The sequence below is a fragment of the Trichoderma camerunense genome (genome assembly GCF_050948025.1).
Source record: "Trichoderma camerunense strain CBS 138272 chromosome Unknown V8C40scaffold_9, whole genome shotgun sequence".
Classification (NCBI taxonomy): Eukaryota; Fungi; Ascomycota; class Sordariomycetes; order Hypocreales; family Hypocreaceae; genus Trichoderma; species Trichoderma camerunense.
The window spans coordinates 503614-520572 of record NW_028145361.1 but is presented as its reverse complement, the minus strand read 5'-3'; the positions used below and the strand labels follow the sequence as shown (position 1 = coordinate 520572).

The 16959-nt window shown below is 50.8% G+C and overlaps 5 protein-coding genes across 5 annotated transcripts; 4 read left to right on the top strand and 1 right to left on the bottom strand.

The window, feature by feature from the left end:
- Positions 1-82: 82 nt before the first annotated feature.
- Positions 83-1359, top strand: V8C40DRAFT_245276 (kelch domain-containing protein). Its single transcript, XM_083215848.1, has 2 exons — positions 83-457; positions 517-1359. The coding sequence occupies exons 1-2, from the start codon at positions 277-279 to the stop codon at positions 1350-1352; spliced, it is 1017 nt and encodes a 338-aa protein (XP_083073021.1). The 5' UTR covers positions 83-276; the 3' UTR covers positions 1353-1359.
- A 197-nt stretch (positions 1360-1556) lies between these two features.
- Positions 1557-3812, top strand: V8C40DRAFT_245273 (uncharacterized protein). The gene is made up of 4 exons (XM_083215847.1): positions 1557-2046; positions 2100-2269; positions 2337-3080; positions 3138-3812. Exons 1-4 carry the CDS (start codon positions 1749-1751, stop codon positions 3423-3425), a joined length of 1500 nt encoding a protein of 499 aa, XP_083073020.1. The 5' UTR covers positions 1557-1748; the 3' UTR covers positions 3426-3812.
- Positions 3813-4037: 225 nt separating this feature from the next.
- V8C40DRAFT_245271 (uncharacterized protein) lies at positions 4038-7906 on the top strand. Its single transcript, XM_083215846.1, has 5 exons — positions 4038-4400; positions 4523-4624; positions 4689-4999; positions 5093-5122; positions 5179-7906. Exons 1-5 carry the CDS (start codon positions 4224-4226, stop codon positions 7598-7600), a joined length of 3042 nt encoding a protein of 1013 aa, XP_083073019.1. The 5' UTR covers positions 4038-4223; the 3' UTR covers positions 7601-7906.
- Positions 7907-10926: 3020 nt separating this feature from the next.
- Positions 10927-11789, top strand: V8C40DRAFT_245266 (uncharacterized protein). Its single transcript, XM_083215845.1, has one exon. The coding sequence runs from the start codon at positions 11070-11072 to the stop codon at positions 11328-11330; it is 261 nt and encodes an 86-aa protein (XP_083073018.1). The 5' UTR covers positions 10927-11069; the 3' UTR covers positions 11331-11789.
- Positions 11790-13361: 1572 nt separating this feature from the next.
- V8C40DRAFT_223823 (uncharacterized protein) lies at positions 13362-13747 on the bottom strand. The gene has a single exon (XM_083212239.1). The coding sequence runs from the start codon at positions 13601-13603 to the stop codon at positions 13403-13405; it is 201 nt and encodes a 66-aa protein (XP_083073017.1). The 5' UTR covers positions 13604-13747; the 3' UTR covers positions 13362-13402.
- Between the last annotated feature and the right edge of the window lie 3212 nt (positions 13748-16959).

Sequence of the window (16959 nt, the reverse complement as noted above, 5' to 3'; positions counted from 1 at the left end):
ACATAACATACGGCTAGTCCTCTTTAGTTTCAGCATTCCTTTGAAGTCCTCGAACTGCCCAATCATATTACATCATTATGTGGTCGCAACTTCATGTTGGGAATTTGGTCATTGAAGCATCGGACAATGGGCGATCTCATGAGTCCGTGTCCTGTGATATCCGAGGGTGATGGTCAGTGTCAAAGAATATTCGTATAAATAAAGCATGCTTCGCCCTCGCAATATACCTCCAGTCTCTACCAAGTTAAGTTTTGTTTCTTTATCACATCACCCACAATGACAGCTTCCATCATTTCTGCTCGTTGGACCAAGCTTGTGGCGACCCCTCGCCTCTGCCGTTCTTCGCATATCCTTTCAACCAATGCTTCCAAAGCCTTCATCTTTGGCGGAGAACTCCTGCCCCGACAACCTGTAGACAACAATGTCGATCAAATTGACGTCGATACAGAGTTTAAAGGTATTGTCAACTATCTCGCTCGTCCATTACACCCATATGACTGACTTGAGAACTGAAAGCCAAAGTCAACACACTGCCAGCACCAGACAATGCACCTTCAGCACGTGTTGGCTCAGCTAGTGTCACTGTCAATAGGAGCATCTGGCTCTTTTCTGGTCGTGGAGGTCTAGCCATGGATGCGATTGAAGAAAATGGAAGCCTCTGGCGATATGACGCTACCAGGTCCACTTGGCAGCAAATTCTCACCAAATCGACAATTTATCCCACGTCCCGCAGCTACCATGCAATGGCATTTGATGGTAAGAAAACTATCTATCTTCACGCTGGTTGCCCATCCCAGGGGCGACTCTCTGATCTGTGGGCCTTTGATACCGAGACTCTTGTATGGACTGAGCTTCCCTCGGCTCCTGGGCCTGCACGCGGAGGAACATCAATCGCTTTTTGCGAAAGCAAGCTTTATCGTATGGGCGGCTTCGACGGGAAATCGGAGCAAGGAGGCGAACTTGACATTTATGATCCAGCCGCTCAAGAGTGGCGTACTATTGCATTCCCCTCTGACGGCGTCCAAGGACCAGAGGCGCGCAGTGTAGCAACTCTTTTAGCAGTCCGATTGCCAAGCGATGAAAGTGCTCTGGTCACCATGTTTGGAGAGCGAGATCCCTCGTCTCTTGGGCATGCTGGAGCTGGAAAGATGTTGGATGACGTATGGGTCTTCAATGTCAAATCCTCTACATGGAGCAAAGTCGCATTCTCCGATCAGAATGCCCCAGCAGCTCGAGGATGGTTTGCCGCAGATGTCATGACGCAGCAAGGCGGGGATGCGGTAATTGTTCAAGGAGGTCTTGCAGAAGACAATACCAGATTGGGAGACGCATGGAGGCTGGACTTTTTGTAACGTAACGAATACTTCTATATAAATGTCCCGTTCCCACCCAAGCTTGAATTTCACATGTGTTGCGAGATCCGTTTGAGTCAAGAAGCGATCAATCAGGCCACAATCCGCCAGCAAGGCCATCTATTGGTGAGATTTGGGTTATGTAATCGGACAAGATGTTGTCCGTGGCGTTTTTAGCACCTTTATTTGACATGGAGCCGAAATGCTTGGCCAAATGGGCCATCTGACGGTGAGGCAAACTCAGACTCTGCATGTTAAACAGCCAGTGCTTTAAATGTAAGGAACATATATAAATACCTAGGCAACAAATACTGTGCACTTGTATTTTACTTTATATAGTTTTTAGTATGAGCGTATCTTCAATTCTAACCAAATTCTGCTCGTGAAATTTGCACAATGGCTTCCATCGACGAGCAAACGGCGTTGCTGAGCTTAAGTGACATTCACCCAACACACGATCATGTCTCAGCTTCAGTCGCTCGTCGACTCTACGTGTCACACTTCTTATCGACTTGGAACTCTAGGGTTTTCGAGTTCGGAGCCGTACTTTACCTGGCAGCTGTTTTCCCGGGAACCTTGCTGCCAATGTCCCTTTATGCTCTTGTCCGTGGCCTTTCTGCTATTGTCTTTGCGCCGGCAGTTGGGTGGTACATTGATACGGGAAACCGACTTCAAGTCGTTCGTGTCTCTATTGGTAAGCCATAATAAACTACTTTTATGATAAACTCGCTTCCTAATACATGGCAGTTTTCCAGAGAATTGTAGTTGCAGCGTCTTGCGCCGTCTTTTATGTATTAGCGGCCGATATACCACTCACCTCTAGTGTAAGAGCAGGGCTACTGGCAGTTGTCACGCTCTTTGCCTGCGTGGAGAAATTGTGCTCGATATTAAATCTAGTCTCTGTTGAAAAGGATTGGGTGAGCCGGTTGCTATTGCCCATTTATTTGTTCCAGGTTTGTGCTAACACATCTGACTACGTGCTAGGTTGTGGTTGTATCCGAACGAAACCCAGACGCCCTTCAAGTCATGAACGCTCAGATGCGGCGAATTGATCTGCTCTGCAAGCTATTTGGGCCGCTATTTATTGCCCTGATAGACGCCCAATCCTCTGAGGTGGCCATGATTGCCAATTGCGCTATGAATGCGGCAACTCTCCCCATCGAATACTTTACCATCGCTCGAGTTTACTTTGACATTCCGGAGCTACAAAGAGCCAAGGGGCCCTTACAGCGGGGCATTAAATCACAAGAAGAGCCATCTCACACTTCAAAGACCTTTTACAATACGGTCTACAAGCCAGTGATTGCCATGCTCAATAAGTCTGTACAGGATTTCTCACTGTACTTTAAGCACCCGGCATTCCTCCCGTCCATTGCAGGCGCGATTTTATATTTTACGGTTCTCAGTTTTGGGGGCCAGATGGTCACATATCTCCTTTCTTCAGGCTATTCCTCCATGCAGATCGGCATTGCTAGGACACTTGGCGTGACATTTGAGGTGCTGTCCACATGGGCGGCACCTTGGCTGATGGGACGAATTGGACCGGTAAGAGCGGGTCTCTGGATGAGTAGTTGGCAAGTCATCATGCTGGTTGTGGGAGTGTGTATCTTCTGGGAATTTGATGGAAAGGACTCGCTCATCTCTGCGAGCGGGCTTGTTGGGGGCACGGTGTTGAGTCGCTTGGGGCTGCGAGGGTTTGACCTGTGCGTCCAGCTCATTGTCCAAGAGGTAAGTCAAGGACACATTACAATGTCGCGGTTTCAAAACAACTAACAACATCATCAGGAAGTTGAAGCCGAGAACCGAGGCGTCTTCTCTTCCGTCGAGGCCGCGTGGCAGAATGCCTTTGAGCTTCTCGCCTTTGCGTCCACGATTGTCTTTTCCCGCCCCGAAGAGTTCAAGTGGCCGTCGCTCATCTCGACCCTCGCCGTTGCCTCAGCCAGTAGTGCTTATGCAACGTTTGTATACCTGCGCAGAGGCCATCTGTTACACCTCGAGGCACTAACAGGCTTCCTGTTCACCGAGAAGAGAAGACAGCGTGTGGAACGAATCACATCTGAACCGGAGATATAAGACACCACTGAGCAGGAGACGGGCCTGTTTCGGGCATAGCGTGCCGGCGTTGGTTGACGATTGGCGTTATAAGTTGCGTACCTTAATATGAATCAAGTATGATGAACTGCAGATCATGTAGAAGAGGCTTGTTCCCTGTAGGGAGAGCAGAATCGGTGGCCTGTTTGGGCAACTATTTTACGGGAGCCGTCAGGAGGATCTTTTGCGGCTCGGGCAATTGGAGTCGGGGGACACAAGCAGGATTTCCTCCTTGGGCCACCGACGCATGAATCGTGCCTGTCTGTGGCTGGTGCGATCTGAGTAGGATGGACCAGGTCAGCTACCGATCCTTCTGCTGCGTGTGTGCTACAGTACAGCAGAGCATTGATGCTTCAGCTGTCAGCATCTTGTGTTAGTGGCCGGGCTGAATGCTGCTGCTGTGGCTGGTGCGCGGCCGCTGAAGAGCTCTAAACAGCTTCAATCCTCAAAAGCCTCACAAAAAGTAGGGCGCTCAAGGTGCAACGTCGCTAAACCGCTTTGGGGACCGAGTGGCTTGTGGCAAGGCCAGCACCTTCACTTGACACCTCACCGAAGGCCGCCAAAAACGGGCTGCTGATCCACGTGCAACGGCCCTCACTCCACTTGGCTTTGACATCAAAGTCTCTCTTCGCCGGCCTCAATTTACGCTGTTTGTTTCGTATTTTTCCTCGGCCGCGATGCTCCTCTTCAAAATCTCTCTCTCTCTCCATCCATGCTAGTCGTTCCAACCGCCATTCCTCAACTCTCGGAGTACGCGATAATAATCCTCTAGTCAGATGCATGTGGGGTGAAGTTGGGGAAAGCCCACAGCTAGTCTCCGATCGTTTGCTTCAGTTCAGTCCAGGACCAAGCGATCCGAGTACAGTCCGACTACTCGTCCAGCAAATAATGAGCGGCCAGCCGTACGTCACCATCCGCGGCCGCGAGGATGGAGTTGGTATAAGAAACGGCGCTCCCGTATGTTGGATCCTCCCTGTCCCTCCCCCCCGGTTCTCTGTGGTGTCGATTGAGCATGTATATGCGAATGTGAATCTGTGAGAGCGATATAGCGAATAATGAGCTCACATCCAGTGCGACAGGGCATGGCGCGAGATGTACATGCGCGATCTGCAACGCATGACACCAGCCGTGCCAGCTTCCATGTGAAGCATATCGGCCAGTTTGCCAAGAGGCTCGAAGATGTGCGTTTGACCCCTGTTCTGTTCTTGTGTCGTTTGGCGAGAGACAGTCTGACAGTGACCAAAGTCGGCGGCGCGGGCGTTTCCAAATCGAGGTCGGGCATCGCAACGCTACAAAAATGTACAGGCACTGCTTGTGCACTGGGGTTCCGACGATCTGTTTGTCCTTCCCGAGCTCGAGGATCTGGAGAAGTGTATGCGCGATGATTATGCGTTTGGCACCGACATCTTTTCAATCCCGTCGGAAAACTCTCATCTGGAGCTCATGATGAGAATTGGCCAACTGATCAAGGACCACGAATCGCCTGATACTCTTTTCATTCTTTACTACGGTGGCCATGCCCGGATTGATGAATCAAGGCAAAGCACGTGGTGTGCGTAAGTATTACCGCAGCTTCTCTCCCTCACATATTCATACATCTCTTGGTTTCGGCGCAAGCAGAGATATTCATTCTAACATGGCTTCAATAGTACACGGGATCCCGACTCGCCTTGGCTACAGTGAGTAATTCTCAAGTAATTTTATCCAAAGAGGCCCCCTCACTGATACTGCCTAGATGGTCCGCAATTCAAACACTCTTGGAACGGTCAAAATCCGACGTTCTCATCCTCTTAGACTGCTGCGCCGGAGCTGCCAGCGCGACCTTCCCCACCGGCAACAGCATCACTGAGACCATCTCAGCGTCCAGTTGGGACGCCATCGCCCCCGATCCTGGAAGGTACTCATTCACAAACGCCCTCATCGAGGTCTTGCAGGAATGGCGACATCGAGTCTTTTCCGCCGCTATGCTCCACGCCGAGGTGCTCGCACGTCTGAAGCATCCAAGGCCCATCACCATCAACGGCAAGCATTTCGAGGCCCGGTCCACGCCTGTTCACTTTATGATGACGGCCAATCATAAAGCGCCAAGCATCGAGTTGTCTAGGACAATGCCGGAGGAGAAGAGATCTCTCTCACTTCCCACGATTCCCTCCCCCTCCCACCATGATCTCGAGCCCATGGGAGGCCCTGTTGGTGGCCTAACACCACCGCCCATGGTGACGGCTGGTGGACGGGCGGCAAGTCCTGCAGATGCCCTAGTCGGAAATGTCGTTCCAAATGAGCCTACCGAGGACACACCTCATGTAATGATATCATTGGCATTGGAGGATGATCAAAGACTAGATATCAATGCTTGGGAACAGTGGCTAAACGCCTTCCCCGCCATGGCCCGGTATGTCAAGATCCAGGGTGTTTTCAAAAGCCACTCTACAATGGTCTTGGTCTCAATGCCTGTCATGATTTGGGATATGCTACCGGAGGATCCGGCTACTTCCTTCGTTGCCTTTATTCGCTCCAACAACATAGCAGCACAGAAACCACAGCAGAACCCAATTGCTACTGCCGTCCCGGCATCACGGTTCCAATCAGAGACAGTAGGGCCGGATACAGCCTCTTTCATATCTGGCGTCTCTGGCACCACCTTTGCGCCGACGTTCAGAAGCTCGTTCAGCTTCAACAATGCCGCTCGAGATGCGAGATCGGCTCGCAATGCAGCTCCGTCCAGTCAACCTGGGACGCCGCAGCCAGGACCAGCTCTCTCGTCATCTCCATCAAGCCGACAACTACCGTTTTCCAGGTCCATGAGCTCCGCAACCTCTCTTCCCGCTACATATGCAGGCTCTTCCTCTCTCAGCACCAGCCCGGTGATATCCAGGCAAATGATTCTCAACCAACAACAAACCCAAAGGCGCACTACGTTTGGCGGTACCGATGTTCCGGAGCCCCAAAGCTTCTCTGCGCACGTCGAAAAGCGCCTAGAGGATTATTACCAGAAACAACCGCTACCAAATGATGGCGAGAGTGCCTTCCTCGCTTCCAACCTTGGAATAGAGCCTTTCCACCTCGGGCTATGGTTCCACCACCGGCGCGAACGAGACTTGGTCACAAACAGGCTGGCCACGATGAAAGTTGGCGGCATGCCGTTTAATGAAGAAGGGGGCCCGCTGTTGATCTTGCCAGCAGACCTCAGCCGGCTACTCGAAATATCACAGCCTGGACAGACTCTCTTATTTGATATCCGATCGCCCTCAGATTACCAAAGATCGCACATCCGCGATGCTATAAACCTTCGAGTACCTCAAAATTTCATCAAAGACGCTTCGCCAGAGATGATTGGCCGTACTATTTCGGAAGAGCATGGTCATGAGAATTTCTCCAAATGGAAAGAAGCAAGATGCATTGTGTTTTACTCTCGCGGATTGGAGAGTGCATGGGAATGCCCCTCGGCAACATCCTTACTGCACAAGCTCTCTGAGTTCGGATGGACGGGGAGAAGTTTTGTTCTCAAAGGCCACTACCGCGAGTTTAGTGCATCTTTTGGGCAATACATTGTGGATAGCAAGAAGAATGCTGAGGCTGGCAGCGCCGAGCAGCAAGGTGGGGAGTCGTCTAACGAAGCCGCTGTCGATCCAACACAAAACTATGAGCAATATACGCAATGGCTTGCTCATGTAGAAGCAGAGGACCGATCGCGTACGAATGCATCATCTCCGACACGGACCACTGAGAGGACAGAATTCGTCGAGAGCCAGGAGCATGAGTTGGAAGCAGAACTAATGGCTCGTTGTGGCGATTTGTATCGAAAAATACAAGATGTTCAGGCCGGCAGGGATCCATCATGGTACGATAACTCTGACGTAACAGCGCCAATGGTCGAATATCTTGACCGTGGTCTCAACAAAATGCGCGCGCATCAACCGTCACCACAGCAAATGCCGACCAGCTCCAAGTTGGCTGCTGAGGGCTATTTTGATCCTCCTCCTCCTCCAGAGGTGGAGGATGGTGATGACTATGTTGAAATTACCAAGGGTAGCGGCTCTACTGGCGTTGCACGATCTGGAACTCAGCTCTCAACAGAAAGGGGGAGTCCTGGAGATGAGCCTCTGCGTAGAGGACGCGGAGGTGGTTTGTTAAATAAGGTGTTTAGGCGGGCATAAAGCATAGGGCATGGGATGAGTTTATGAAGAGATTATGGATTTCTGGCATTAATGTGCTCGGGTAGCACTTCTAGGTGTTTTTGGGGTATGATGATACCACGGATGTAAGCTTTGGATATAAAATCGACGGCGTTGGGTTGCCTTGGAAAATACACGTCTTCTTTCCAACTTTTTTTTTTTTTTTACAAAAATAAAGATGTTTTATTAGCCTTTTGACTTGGAAGTGATGGCAGCTGGAGACCAATTGATTCGGTCAATGAGAGTCGCGGCCTTTTTTTGAAAGCTCATGTATTTGTTGGATTTGTAGCAGAATAGTTTCATATGGGATGATGTTTGTCCATCATTCCAATTGTCTCATAACCACCTACCATATTACCCTACCGCCTTCTTCTCTCAGACTATACGTGAGATTTGAGAAGCCATGCACTTCATTATGTGCCAAACTCGAGGGTGGTGATATAAAAATATCGCTCTTTCACAGAGATCTTCTATGTGTAGTAAGGCATAGGTAGGTAAGGAATTCAGAGAGAACAATAGTTACTACCCTTGGCGATCATCCACTTTTCTAACTTTCGTTTCTTTTCTATTATAGACAATGTGAGGTATTAATGAGAAAGCGATATAACATAGAATGATCACCAGCGCTGCTAATGAACTGACTTGCTCGGTCATTTAGTTGTCGTTTATAAACAGCTCGAGAACCAAGCCTACTTCTGGTCATAGGGCTCATTGGTGCTTTTCGTCTCTTGTATAAAAGTCATATAGGTTAGGACGACAATGATACTCTGAGCTTTTCTCCTCACCGTTATACCTTATCTCTTTTTGTGCAGGTACGCGTCAGCTTATGTCCTTACTAATTACCACAGAACATTCCAAGTCAAGCCCATCCGGGGAATTAACATGAATCCCTACAATGTATAATAAATACATCTGCATCCGCATATCCACACATGTCAAATTTACCCGCTTGATGACAAGGCACAAGGGCAAGACTGAAGTTAAATTGTATGCCAGCCCGGACCGCTGCTCACGTCAGAGAGCTTGAACGCCGGTCCAATATTGAAGCAAATATTACGTGAGTTTATTTTCCTCCTGAACAACCATGATAAAATCCCAACCATTCATCATTTGTCAAATTCTGTATATCCGACATCTCACAAAATCGTAAACCCGGACAATCGCGCCCTGTATGTAGTCAAAACTCGAACGACAACCCGCATGCCATCTATGTGAAACGTTCAAACTCAAGCGCGGGCACCGCCCGTTAAACGGCGTTCCAATCGAGCCAGCATTGAATTCGCCTGTCCAACGGAAAAATAACCACCCCTGAAAGGGTAAAAAACACATCATCCAATAGTATCTTCGGGATGCTTGCCAAACAAAGGAGGTATTGAGAGCAAACCCACAATCCGAATATATCATCTCATGCCAGTCGACACACCCCCAATCGACCAATGCTCTGCTCCCGTTATCCAAGGTAGTAGTTGTCTCTTTTCAAAGCTCCCACTTTGCATGCACCTGTCATCCGTACTCGCGCATAACGGGGGGGTTACCCTTCCCCTCTCCCCCTCTCCCCCTCCCCATATTTGTTCCCGGTGTCAACAGGCAAGGGGAAAAAAAAACAGGATTAGAATGACTGACTCCTCCCCTACCACTCAAAATCCCAATATGCACGAGGCACGGAGCGGAGTACGGAGCCGAACCCCCCTCTTTCCGACAAGGCATAGTTGCTTCTTTTCTCAATGGCCTCACTTTTGCCAAGCCAGGTTGTCTCCGATAGGCCCATTACCCCTGTCTTCCTTGTACAGCACAGAAATGTGCTTCTCACACCGGTTGACCTCTCAGAGCCAATGACCAGCGGTCTATAGCTGAGATGCCTGCGGGCACTAAGCAGGGTGGCAAGCGTGCATGAATGACTTTCGACCACCCTGGCAAGGCAGCCCTACCACGGGGATCACCGTGTCAAGTCGTAGCCCAATTGCAAAGTCGAGGCGCCCTGCAGGCAGAACGGTTGGGAAAACAAGGCTATTATAGAACCGTGTCATGTCTGTCGGCTCCTTTTTTTTTTTGACATGCAGAGAGAAAAAAGGGTAGCTTCTTTCGTCTGTTTGCCGTGTCCTCGTGCTAGAGCATTACAACACCATTTCAGATTTCCGGTGCAACACCAGATGCATAACAGGGACGTTGGTGGTGCGTCTGTGAAATGTTGGATGCAAAGAGAGGCTGCATGATATGCCGAGCACTCCAATGATACGAGGATTACACCGTGCTCCCAATGACGACGGGTGTAAGACATCAACAAGGCACACAAAAAGCAATAAGATCTTGATTCCCCCAGTCTGTCACACGAAAAGGAACGGGTTATCGATGGTTTTGGAGAACTTGCGCAGCTACCCGTCACCACCACGTTGTTGAATGAACACTTCTCGGGATGGCACAGCACAGGGTCACGTAGAACATGTTGGTGGTACAATGTTCACACACAGCAGTAGGGTGAAAAACAGGCACAGCCTCCTTGCGTTTCCAGATCCCAGCCGGCAAAGATTCATATACATATAGATTGCCATTAGTTTGAAGGAGTCCAATCGCATCTCTGCGTTGCGAGAAATGGCCTGATCTGCAAACGAAGGAGTCGAAGATCCTCTCCCATTTGTGCCAAGCAAAATGGCTTGACTGACAATCTAATCGTGAGCCGGACAGTGGAGGAATCACTCGCTCTTCGCCCCCTGGTAGTACTTGGTATAGTCGTATCCAAGGCAATATCGGACATTAGTGGCATGCACAGAGTAGCCCTCTTGGAGACTTTATCTCTGAGTAGGTAGCACGACGACGCACGCGAGCTCGTGTAGGTCCATGCCGTGACACATGTTATCCGAGACAAAACCCTATCTCTGGGAATTATCGATCTTTGCTTGTATGCAATGACAAGGCTCTGAAACCAAGTGGTTGGCGGATGTTTCGGTTGCCCGCATCGATGCATGGATGAATTCCGCTCTTACAGAATAAGACTTTGTTGCGATTCGCACCGAGACTATACCTTGATGATTTCCCTATTCGGTTGAAGGAGTTCTCCATGAATTGGTTGTCACAAGGCACCACCCTGCTAAACTCAACCATGTACTTAACAGGTCAAGACACCGAAACAGTGATGACATGTACTGATGAGCACTCGCTGGCTCATCTTACAGAGCGGGCGCACTTGTCCGCAGTATTGCAAATGCTGACATGTAGGGCAGATGCGCTCTGAGCTATATTGAAAGTTAGGGAATACACCATTTGGTACAAGATTTCGACTCCAGAGTACTTTGTATGACAACCCAAGAGCAGGATTCTATCCCCTACCTAGGTATCACTTCTTACGATAACATGTCATGTTGTGCTCAGGACAGCAGCCGATCTTCTTTCACCAGATTCCGAACCCGCTTCCGGGAACTAGCCCATGGAGACCATGGTTGCTCAGAAGCGGTGAATGCGACCATCAAAGAGAGTAGCAGCCGCTGGATCAAGTCGAGAAGGTGCCAAGGCATGTCGGTATCCGGCGTGGTATTCCATCTTTTTCGTTGATGATCCGGAGACCGGCTACTGGCTGATCTTTCCAATGTGGCCCCTTACCGCTGCTCCAGATGTCCGGTGCCAAAGGTGTCAGCACCATAAAGCATGTGCAGCAACAACTAGACGCTCGGGATGGAAGCTAAAGACGGCTCGAAATCACAACGCTGGCGGGCATTAGGAAGATCCCACAGTAACCGCAATAGTACGGAGTACTTGGTGCCTGTCATAAATAACACTGGGCTTTGCCCCTGAACGACTGGGTGTTGGCTGATCTTGATGCTCGTAGCCTCGTAGGAGGAGTCCTAACAAAGTCGTGTTTTATTTTTAGAAGTCCTCGGCTTGGTCATGCCTGGTACGGAGTACAGTATCACATTTTCAAATCTGAGTTGGAATTAGTCGCTTCTAAACGAGCTGAAGAAGAAAGGAGCTCGAGCATCATCATTGTGCATATCGAGTTGCAGCACTCCGTCCTTTGCATGGCCGTCGTCTTATGACAGCTGAGGCTTAGATGTTTTTGTTGTGTCGGTCTGCGGTTAGGAGCCTCTGGTGGCTTCGCGGGGTGTGGCGTACAAGCCAGAAGCCCCTGGTAGCCGCCTTGCGTGTCTCGTCTCTAGGAGCTGTTAGGAGCTGTTAGGAGCTGTTGGATTGCAGAATGTGTCTGTTGCCAAGTTGAGTTGGGCTTGCGAATGCACGGCCCCCTTGTTGCTTCGGGAGTGTGGGTAGGGGATGCTTGCCCTTGCTGTCACCAGACCTCTTGTTGCCTGGTCAGGGCCGGCATTGCGCCCGATTCTTTACTTTGTGCATCCTCGCACAGAGCACCCCATATGTACAAGTATGGTCAAATCACGGGCAGTAACTCTGTAGTATTACGGAGAAGCGACGGGCCAAATAGGCAATAGTGGATGGAGCATGGCAAAAGGCGTCAGCATTGAAAGAAATGCACACTTGTGCTGGGTAACTTCTGCCCGTCTTGGCCCTTTTTTCCTGATCCGATGGACTGGTCCGGATTACTTTGTAAGCATTCGGGATTCTCAGCAACCTGCCAGACTCAAATGTCTTTCTGATGGGACGTGCCGCGAGACGGGGTATTTTGGCAGCGGCATTCGTTGCCGACGAAGCTTGTGTGTCCACCGTAAGATATTAAGAGATCTCTGGGGTGTCCTCATACTAGGTGCATCGCGTCAATCTGCAACGTCCGGCCAATTCGGCCCACTGGCTTGTCGCTTCTAGCACAATGACACGCCCGCAAGCCGATGATGAGCTGAGCAAGCTAGGATAATAACAGGCCTAGCGTAGAGCGAAGAGCGAGCGAATCAGAAGGCATCCCAGCGTATGGGTGTTGTTTCAGGAAATCATCTCCGATAGCGCGGGAATCGATGTGGGCAGCTGAGATCCAGGTTAGGTGAAGTGAAACGCAGCCTGACTTTCGATAGCCAAGAATGTACGAGAAGCATACTTGTATGCCGTTGTCAGTACCACGTGCCTTGCTGGGAAGGCTTTTTTCCTTTTTTATTTGTGCCACTTGCGTCTGCATCCTGTAAGTGTAATATGTGCGGTGCTTGGAGGTGCACAAGAACGGAGTGTGCCAAATGAACTCGGTGAAGGCGGGCATCAAACTTGCGCTTTGCAAAAACTTTGTTGTTTCACGGCGTCAATGCTAGCCTCGAAGCTTTGTCCTCTTGTTTATTTTTGGCCGAAACGACGTGCTATTTTTGGGACTATTTCTGGCAACGAAGTCTGTTTTGAAAACATTAAATCTGATGTTCCGTATCTGTAACCGTACCTGTTGCAGAGCGGCATGATAAAGAGGGGGGATCTTCTTGGGAACCGCCATAAGATGGGGGTCAGCTCCATGACTGACGAGTTTAGCGAGGACATTGCGCGTACATACGTGGAGCATAGGTAGCAGCACCGCTGCATAACAGTATGTAGGCTTCTCTGACGAGGCTCGATGCCCATATGAAACTTTTGAAGTCGACGATGAGAGCTAGGAATCGACGGCGTAGCGTTTTAACCCCTACCGACGTTCCTGAACACCACAAACAGATCTGGCGGGCGCTACTGCGAATGGCATCTGTATGCCAAGGAATTGCCTGCGCTCTGTTTGGTGCTTCCGTATTTCATGCCTGTATGGTGCTCCGTACTTTTCGTATGATTGATACCCCGTAGAAAATTACTGCCGCATTGGCTTTGGAGTAGCCCCGGCCCCACAGATTATAGTGAATATTGGCCCCCAGTCTGCTCGAGGAGTTAAGCGATGGATACTTTGGGAGCTGTGGGACATATGCAATAAATGATGCTTACCACTGGGAAGCTTTTGCACGTTGTTAGGCGCACGAGTAATGCCATGTCCTTGTACGAGTAGGATGCTCGCCTAGGCGAAGCCCTGGCTCGAGATTCCCTTGTGGCATAAAGGCCACCCATCACTTGCAACCTGGTCCCAGTCCGCATGCCGTCGGATCACGGTGGATCAATATTCATCGACGTTTCTTAGCCCAACGGGAAGAGCCTGGTCGACGTGCAGGTGTCTCACCAGCAAGCTCACCATTGAGCCGGAAATACCTTGGAGGAACGACTTATTTACGTAGCCCCCACTGGCGAGAGTACGGAGAAACGGCGCAGTAGCACCGCTGTGCAACAACGTATACGCTGAGATGGCGAATCCTTGGGAAGAGAGCGGCCTGGTGGTCTCCATCGTGTACCTGTATGGCGACATCTTTTATTTTGGTCGACGCGGGACATGCTACGTAACACTAGCACGACACGTACGCAGGTGCTTGCTTTGGACCTGAACAAGGACCTGAACCTAGACCAGGACCTGGACCTGGACCTGAAGCTGCTTGAACAAAGCATGTCAGTTAGAGCAAGCCCTGGCCTGATTTGGAGATCTCAAACCTGTCATTCTGGACCGGGAGGGGGGTGGAGGGAGACGCCTCTTTGGTACAGTCTCCGCCAACAACCAGCAAGGCGAGCAGTTTGTATCGTATCTGCCGTTCGAGGTTGCCTGAGCAAAAGAAAATACGACAACGTTCCGCTAGCTGCGAGAGATAAGGCCGTTAAGCTGTTCTCGATCACCGCCTCACCCTTGGCAAGCTTGCAAGTATACGGAATTACTGACAGTAGTGTCGAGTTGTCGAGATGGAGGGGCTGAAGCTTCGAGCAGCCACAGTGACAAGGGTTGTGGCAAGTGGCGCACTGTGCTCGCGCTTCGGCTGTACGGGCTGGCCAGGCCAAAAGGGACGAGCCGCCGGGTACTGTTGAGGGGCGGTTGACAGTGCAAAATCAACAGTACACAAAAGTCGCGCACACTGGCTCCGTACATTGGCCAATCGCAGGACGCCAACTTTAATTTCCAGCCGCCCTGGCTCGGAAAATTGATCTCCTGCCAGTTGCCGTCGTCGGCTTTTGGCCTCGGCCAGGCCATCAATCAACAGGCTTGCAGGCCTCGAGTCGAGCACATCGTCGTCAGCCCATTGCTCCAAGTAAGTTATGACAAGGCCCCACCTGTCTAGGCCTCGTTCTGTCACCCACGCCGAGCGATCTGGCCCCTAGAGAGATCGCCAGGTCCCCCAACTTCAGTCGAGAGGCCAGGAGCTTCGCTGGAGCCGTCGCGCCAAAAAAGATCCATTTAGCGCTGTCAACGCAGCGTGCGAGGGGGGAAAGACGGGGGGCATGGGGCCTCTAGCAGGTGCCAGTGGTCGTGGCAAAAGCTCCTTCGCATGGCGGGCTTCAAATTACCTCGTACGAGTTTGTATGACACGGAGACGACACTTGGACCTTTGGGGTTATTGCGGGAACCAAGTGCTACAGCCAGCGCGAGGCACAAGGTGCTTACAGGGCGTGGTGGTTAGTTAATACACGTACGCGCGGGCAGGCTGATGTCCAGAGTCAGGCGCGGCCGCACAAGATTGATCTTGACAGCTCCTTGTGGTGGACCCAGGATTCCAATCAAATCACTTGCGAAGCAATCGTCTCACAGGAAACGTGCGTTTTGCGCTCCTCGTGTCTGAAGCCCCTCGCAGCGGGGTACAAGTGCACCACTAGCAGAATTCCTCAATGCACGAGGCTGGCTGAATACGATAGCCGCCAAGGCAGGTGAAATGTCTGTTGGGAACGAGATGTGACGAGGGAGCGAATGAAGAGCTGTGCCTGCTCTAGCCTTACAACTTCAGCAGTTGACTTGCCACCACGGCTAGTACGCACTTGTCAGACGAGATGTCTAGACGGAGGAGGCGAAGGTTTCTAGAGAACCCGGGGATGTGGCATGGAAATGGCACATGATATCGGCAACTGGCAGCTTTTGCAACCACGCCGCTGCAATTTGCGGGCAACATGCCGCCCAAAGGTTGCCAAAGGCTGCTGCTCACCATGTCTTGTGGCGTCAACGGCGCACCCATATTTCCGGGTATAGCTGCGCGTGCTGCGGAGCTGGGACAGAGAGACATGACTCTCTAGCAAAATTACTGAACACTAACCCACCGGTTATGGGGGAGGCCTCGGCGCCAAAAAGACTGGATCGACACAGGAGGAGATATCCTGATACAGTACAGGACCGCGGGTTGAATCCGTGGCTCTGGAGCTGGGGTCGTCTATATCGGCTGCTCTCGCATCACGACAATCTGCGCTGGCGCAGAGTGCAGGATGCTATTATTTGGCATTACTCCGTTCCATTCTCGGTACTGCGCGCTTCGCATGGTATGAGGCCTGTGCCATCTTAGCCCTCCCCACTATCTGATATAATTCGGCTGCCAGTGCCCACATCGCAGCCGCTATAGATTCAGCGGCTCCCCTTGGGGCAGCCTTGATGCTGGACGATCGGGTATTAAAATGGAGACTCTCTTTGCTCTTGGCTGGGATATCCTTACGCGACCCCAAAACAGCTACCTGTACGAAGCACGGAGTACACCGCTTGCGCATCGGGCAATCGCTTGCTACATCCATTGACTTCAGAGGGAGGGAGTCATGCCCGCTAGGACCGCAGATGATATGGATAGTGGGATTCATTGATCCAACAAGTCGTCACACACGCCGTGTACTCCTGAACTGCGTAGAGCTCATACTACCCTGAGCTTTGCAGCAACGTTGGAATTGCTTTCTCCCTTCGCTTGGCGTCTCATTATTACACTAGCACAAGTACACCGGTGTATAGAAGATCAATGGGAGATGAACGGATACACGCTTGTCTTTCGAATAAATTACCTACGCATACTTGCACGAGTAGTTGTCTCGAGAACTGCAGTTGGCATGGAACGAGTCGTGGATAGGTCAGTGCCACCTGCTGCACGTCTACGGAGCACTGATCTGACCATACTAGCAACGCATTCTAATGGCGGCGGAGATCTGCCTCCATGTACTTTATATACTGTACAATCGGATCCGAGCCACAGTTCGGATACAGATAGTATCCTTTGTCACTCACTGGCCACCTTGCCTGTACATGCCTGTACATATCAGGGCTTGGAGTCTCCCCGGTGTTCGGCCCTTTGAGAACTTCTATATCATGTTGTATACCGGAGACATATCTACGTGTTGAGCTTCACCTCCACACAGGAAGTTACTCTATCATACACAACAGGCCACCACAGCCACCGGGCCATTCCGTGCTTCAACCATAAAAATTTTTCTTTGCTATACAATACGAAAGGCTGCTGCCAACCCGTCATCCGAAAGGGTTGCAGTCAGTCTGTGTCGCTCGGTGACTGGCCATGTCAGAAATACCATTTTGAGTTAACAACACCCCCCCTTTGGCTTTCTTCTTACACCTACACCACACCCCCCGTCCAAACCCACTCACCCACTAGGCGCTT

Excerpts from the sequence above, each read along its gene's own strand:
- V8C40DRAFT_245276 (XM_083215848.1), top strand. The coding sequence starts at position 277 with ATGACAGCTTCCATCATTTCTGCTCGTTGGACCAAGCTTGTGGCGACC. Across the intron at positions 458-516 it reads CGTCGATACAGAGTTTAAAG|CCAAAGTCAACACACTGCCA; the intron begins GTATTGTCAACT and ends GAGAACTGAAAG.
- V8C40DRAFT_245273 (XM_083215847.1), top strand. The coding sequence starts at position 1,749 with ATGGCTTCCATCGACGAGCAAACGGCGTTGCTGAGCTTAAGTGACATT. Across the intron at positions 2,047-2,099 it reads AGTCGTTCGTGTCTCTATTG|TTTTCCAGAGAATTGTAGTT; the intron begins GTAAGCCATAAT and ends AATACATGGCAG. Across the intron at positions 3,081-3,137 it reads TCCAGCTCATTGTCCAAGAG|GAAGTTGAAGCCGAGAACCG; the intron begins GTAAGTCAAGGA and ends CAACATCATCAG.
- V8C40DRAFT_245271 (XM_083215846.1), top strand. The coding sequence starts at position 4,224 with ATGTGGGGTGAAGTTGGGGAAAGCCCACAGCTAGTCTCCGATCGTTTG. Across the intron at positions 4,625-4,688 it reads TTGCCAAGAGGCTCGAAGAT|TCGGCGGCGCGGGCGTTTCC; the intron begins GTGCGTTTGACC and ends CAGTGACCAAAG. Across the intron at positions 5,123-5,178 it reads CCCGACTCGCCTTGGCTACA|ATGGTCCGCAATTCAAACAC; the intron begins GTGAGTAATTCT and ends GATACTGCCTAG.
- V8C40DRAFT_245266 (XM_083215845.1), top strand. The coding sequence starts at position 11,070 with ATGCGACCATCAAAGAGAGTAGCAGCCGCTGGATCAAGTCGAGAAGGT.
- V8C40DRAFT_223823 (XM_083212239.1), bottom strand. The coding sequence starts at position 13,603 with ATGCGGACTGGGACCAGGTTGCAAGTGATGGGTGGCCTTTATGCCACA.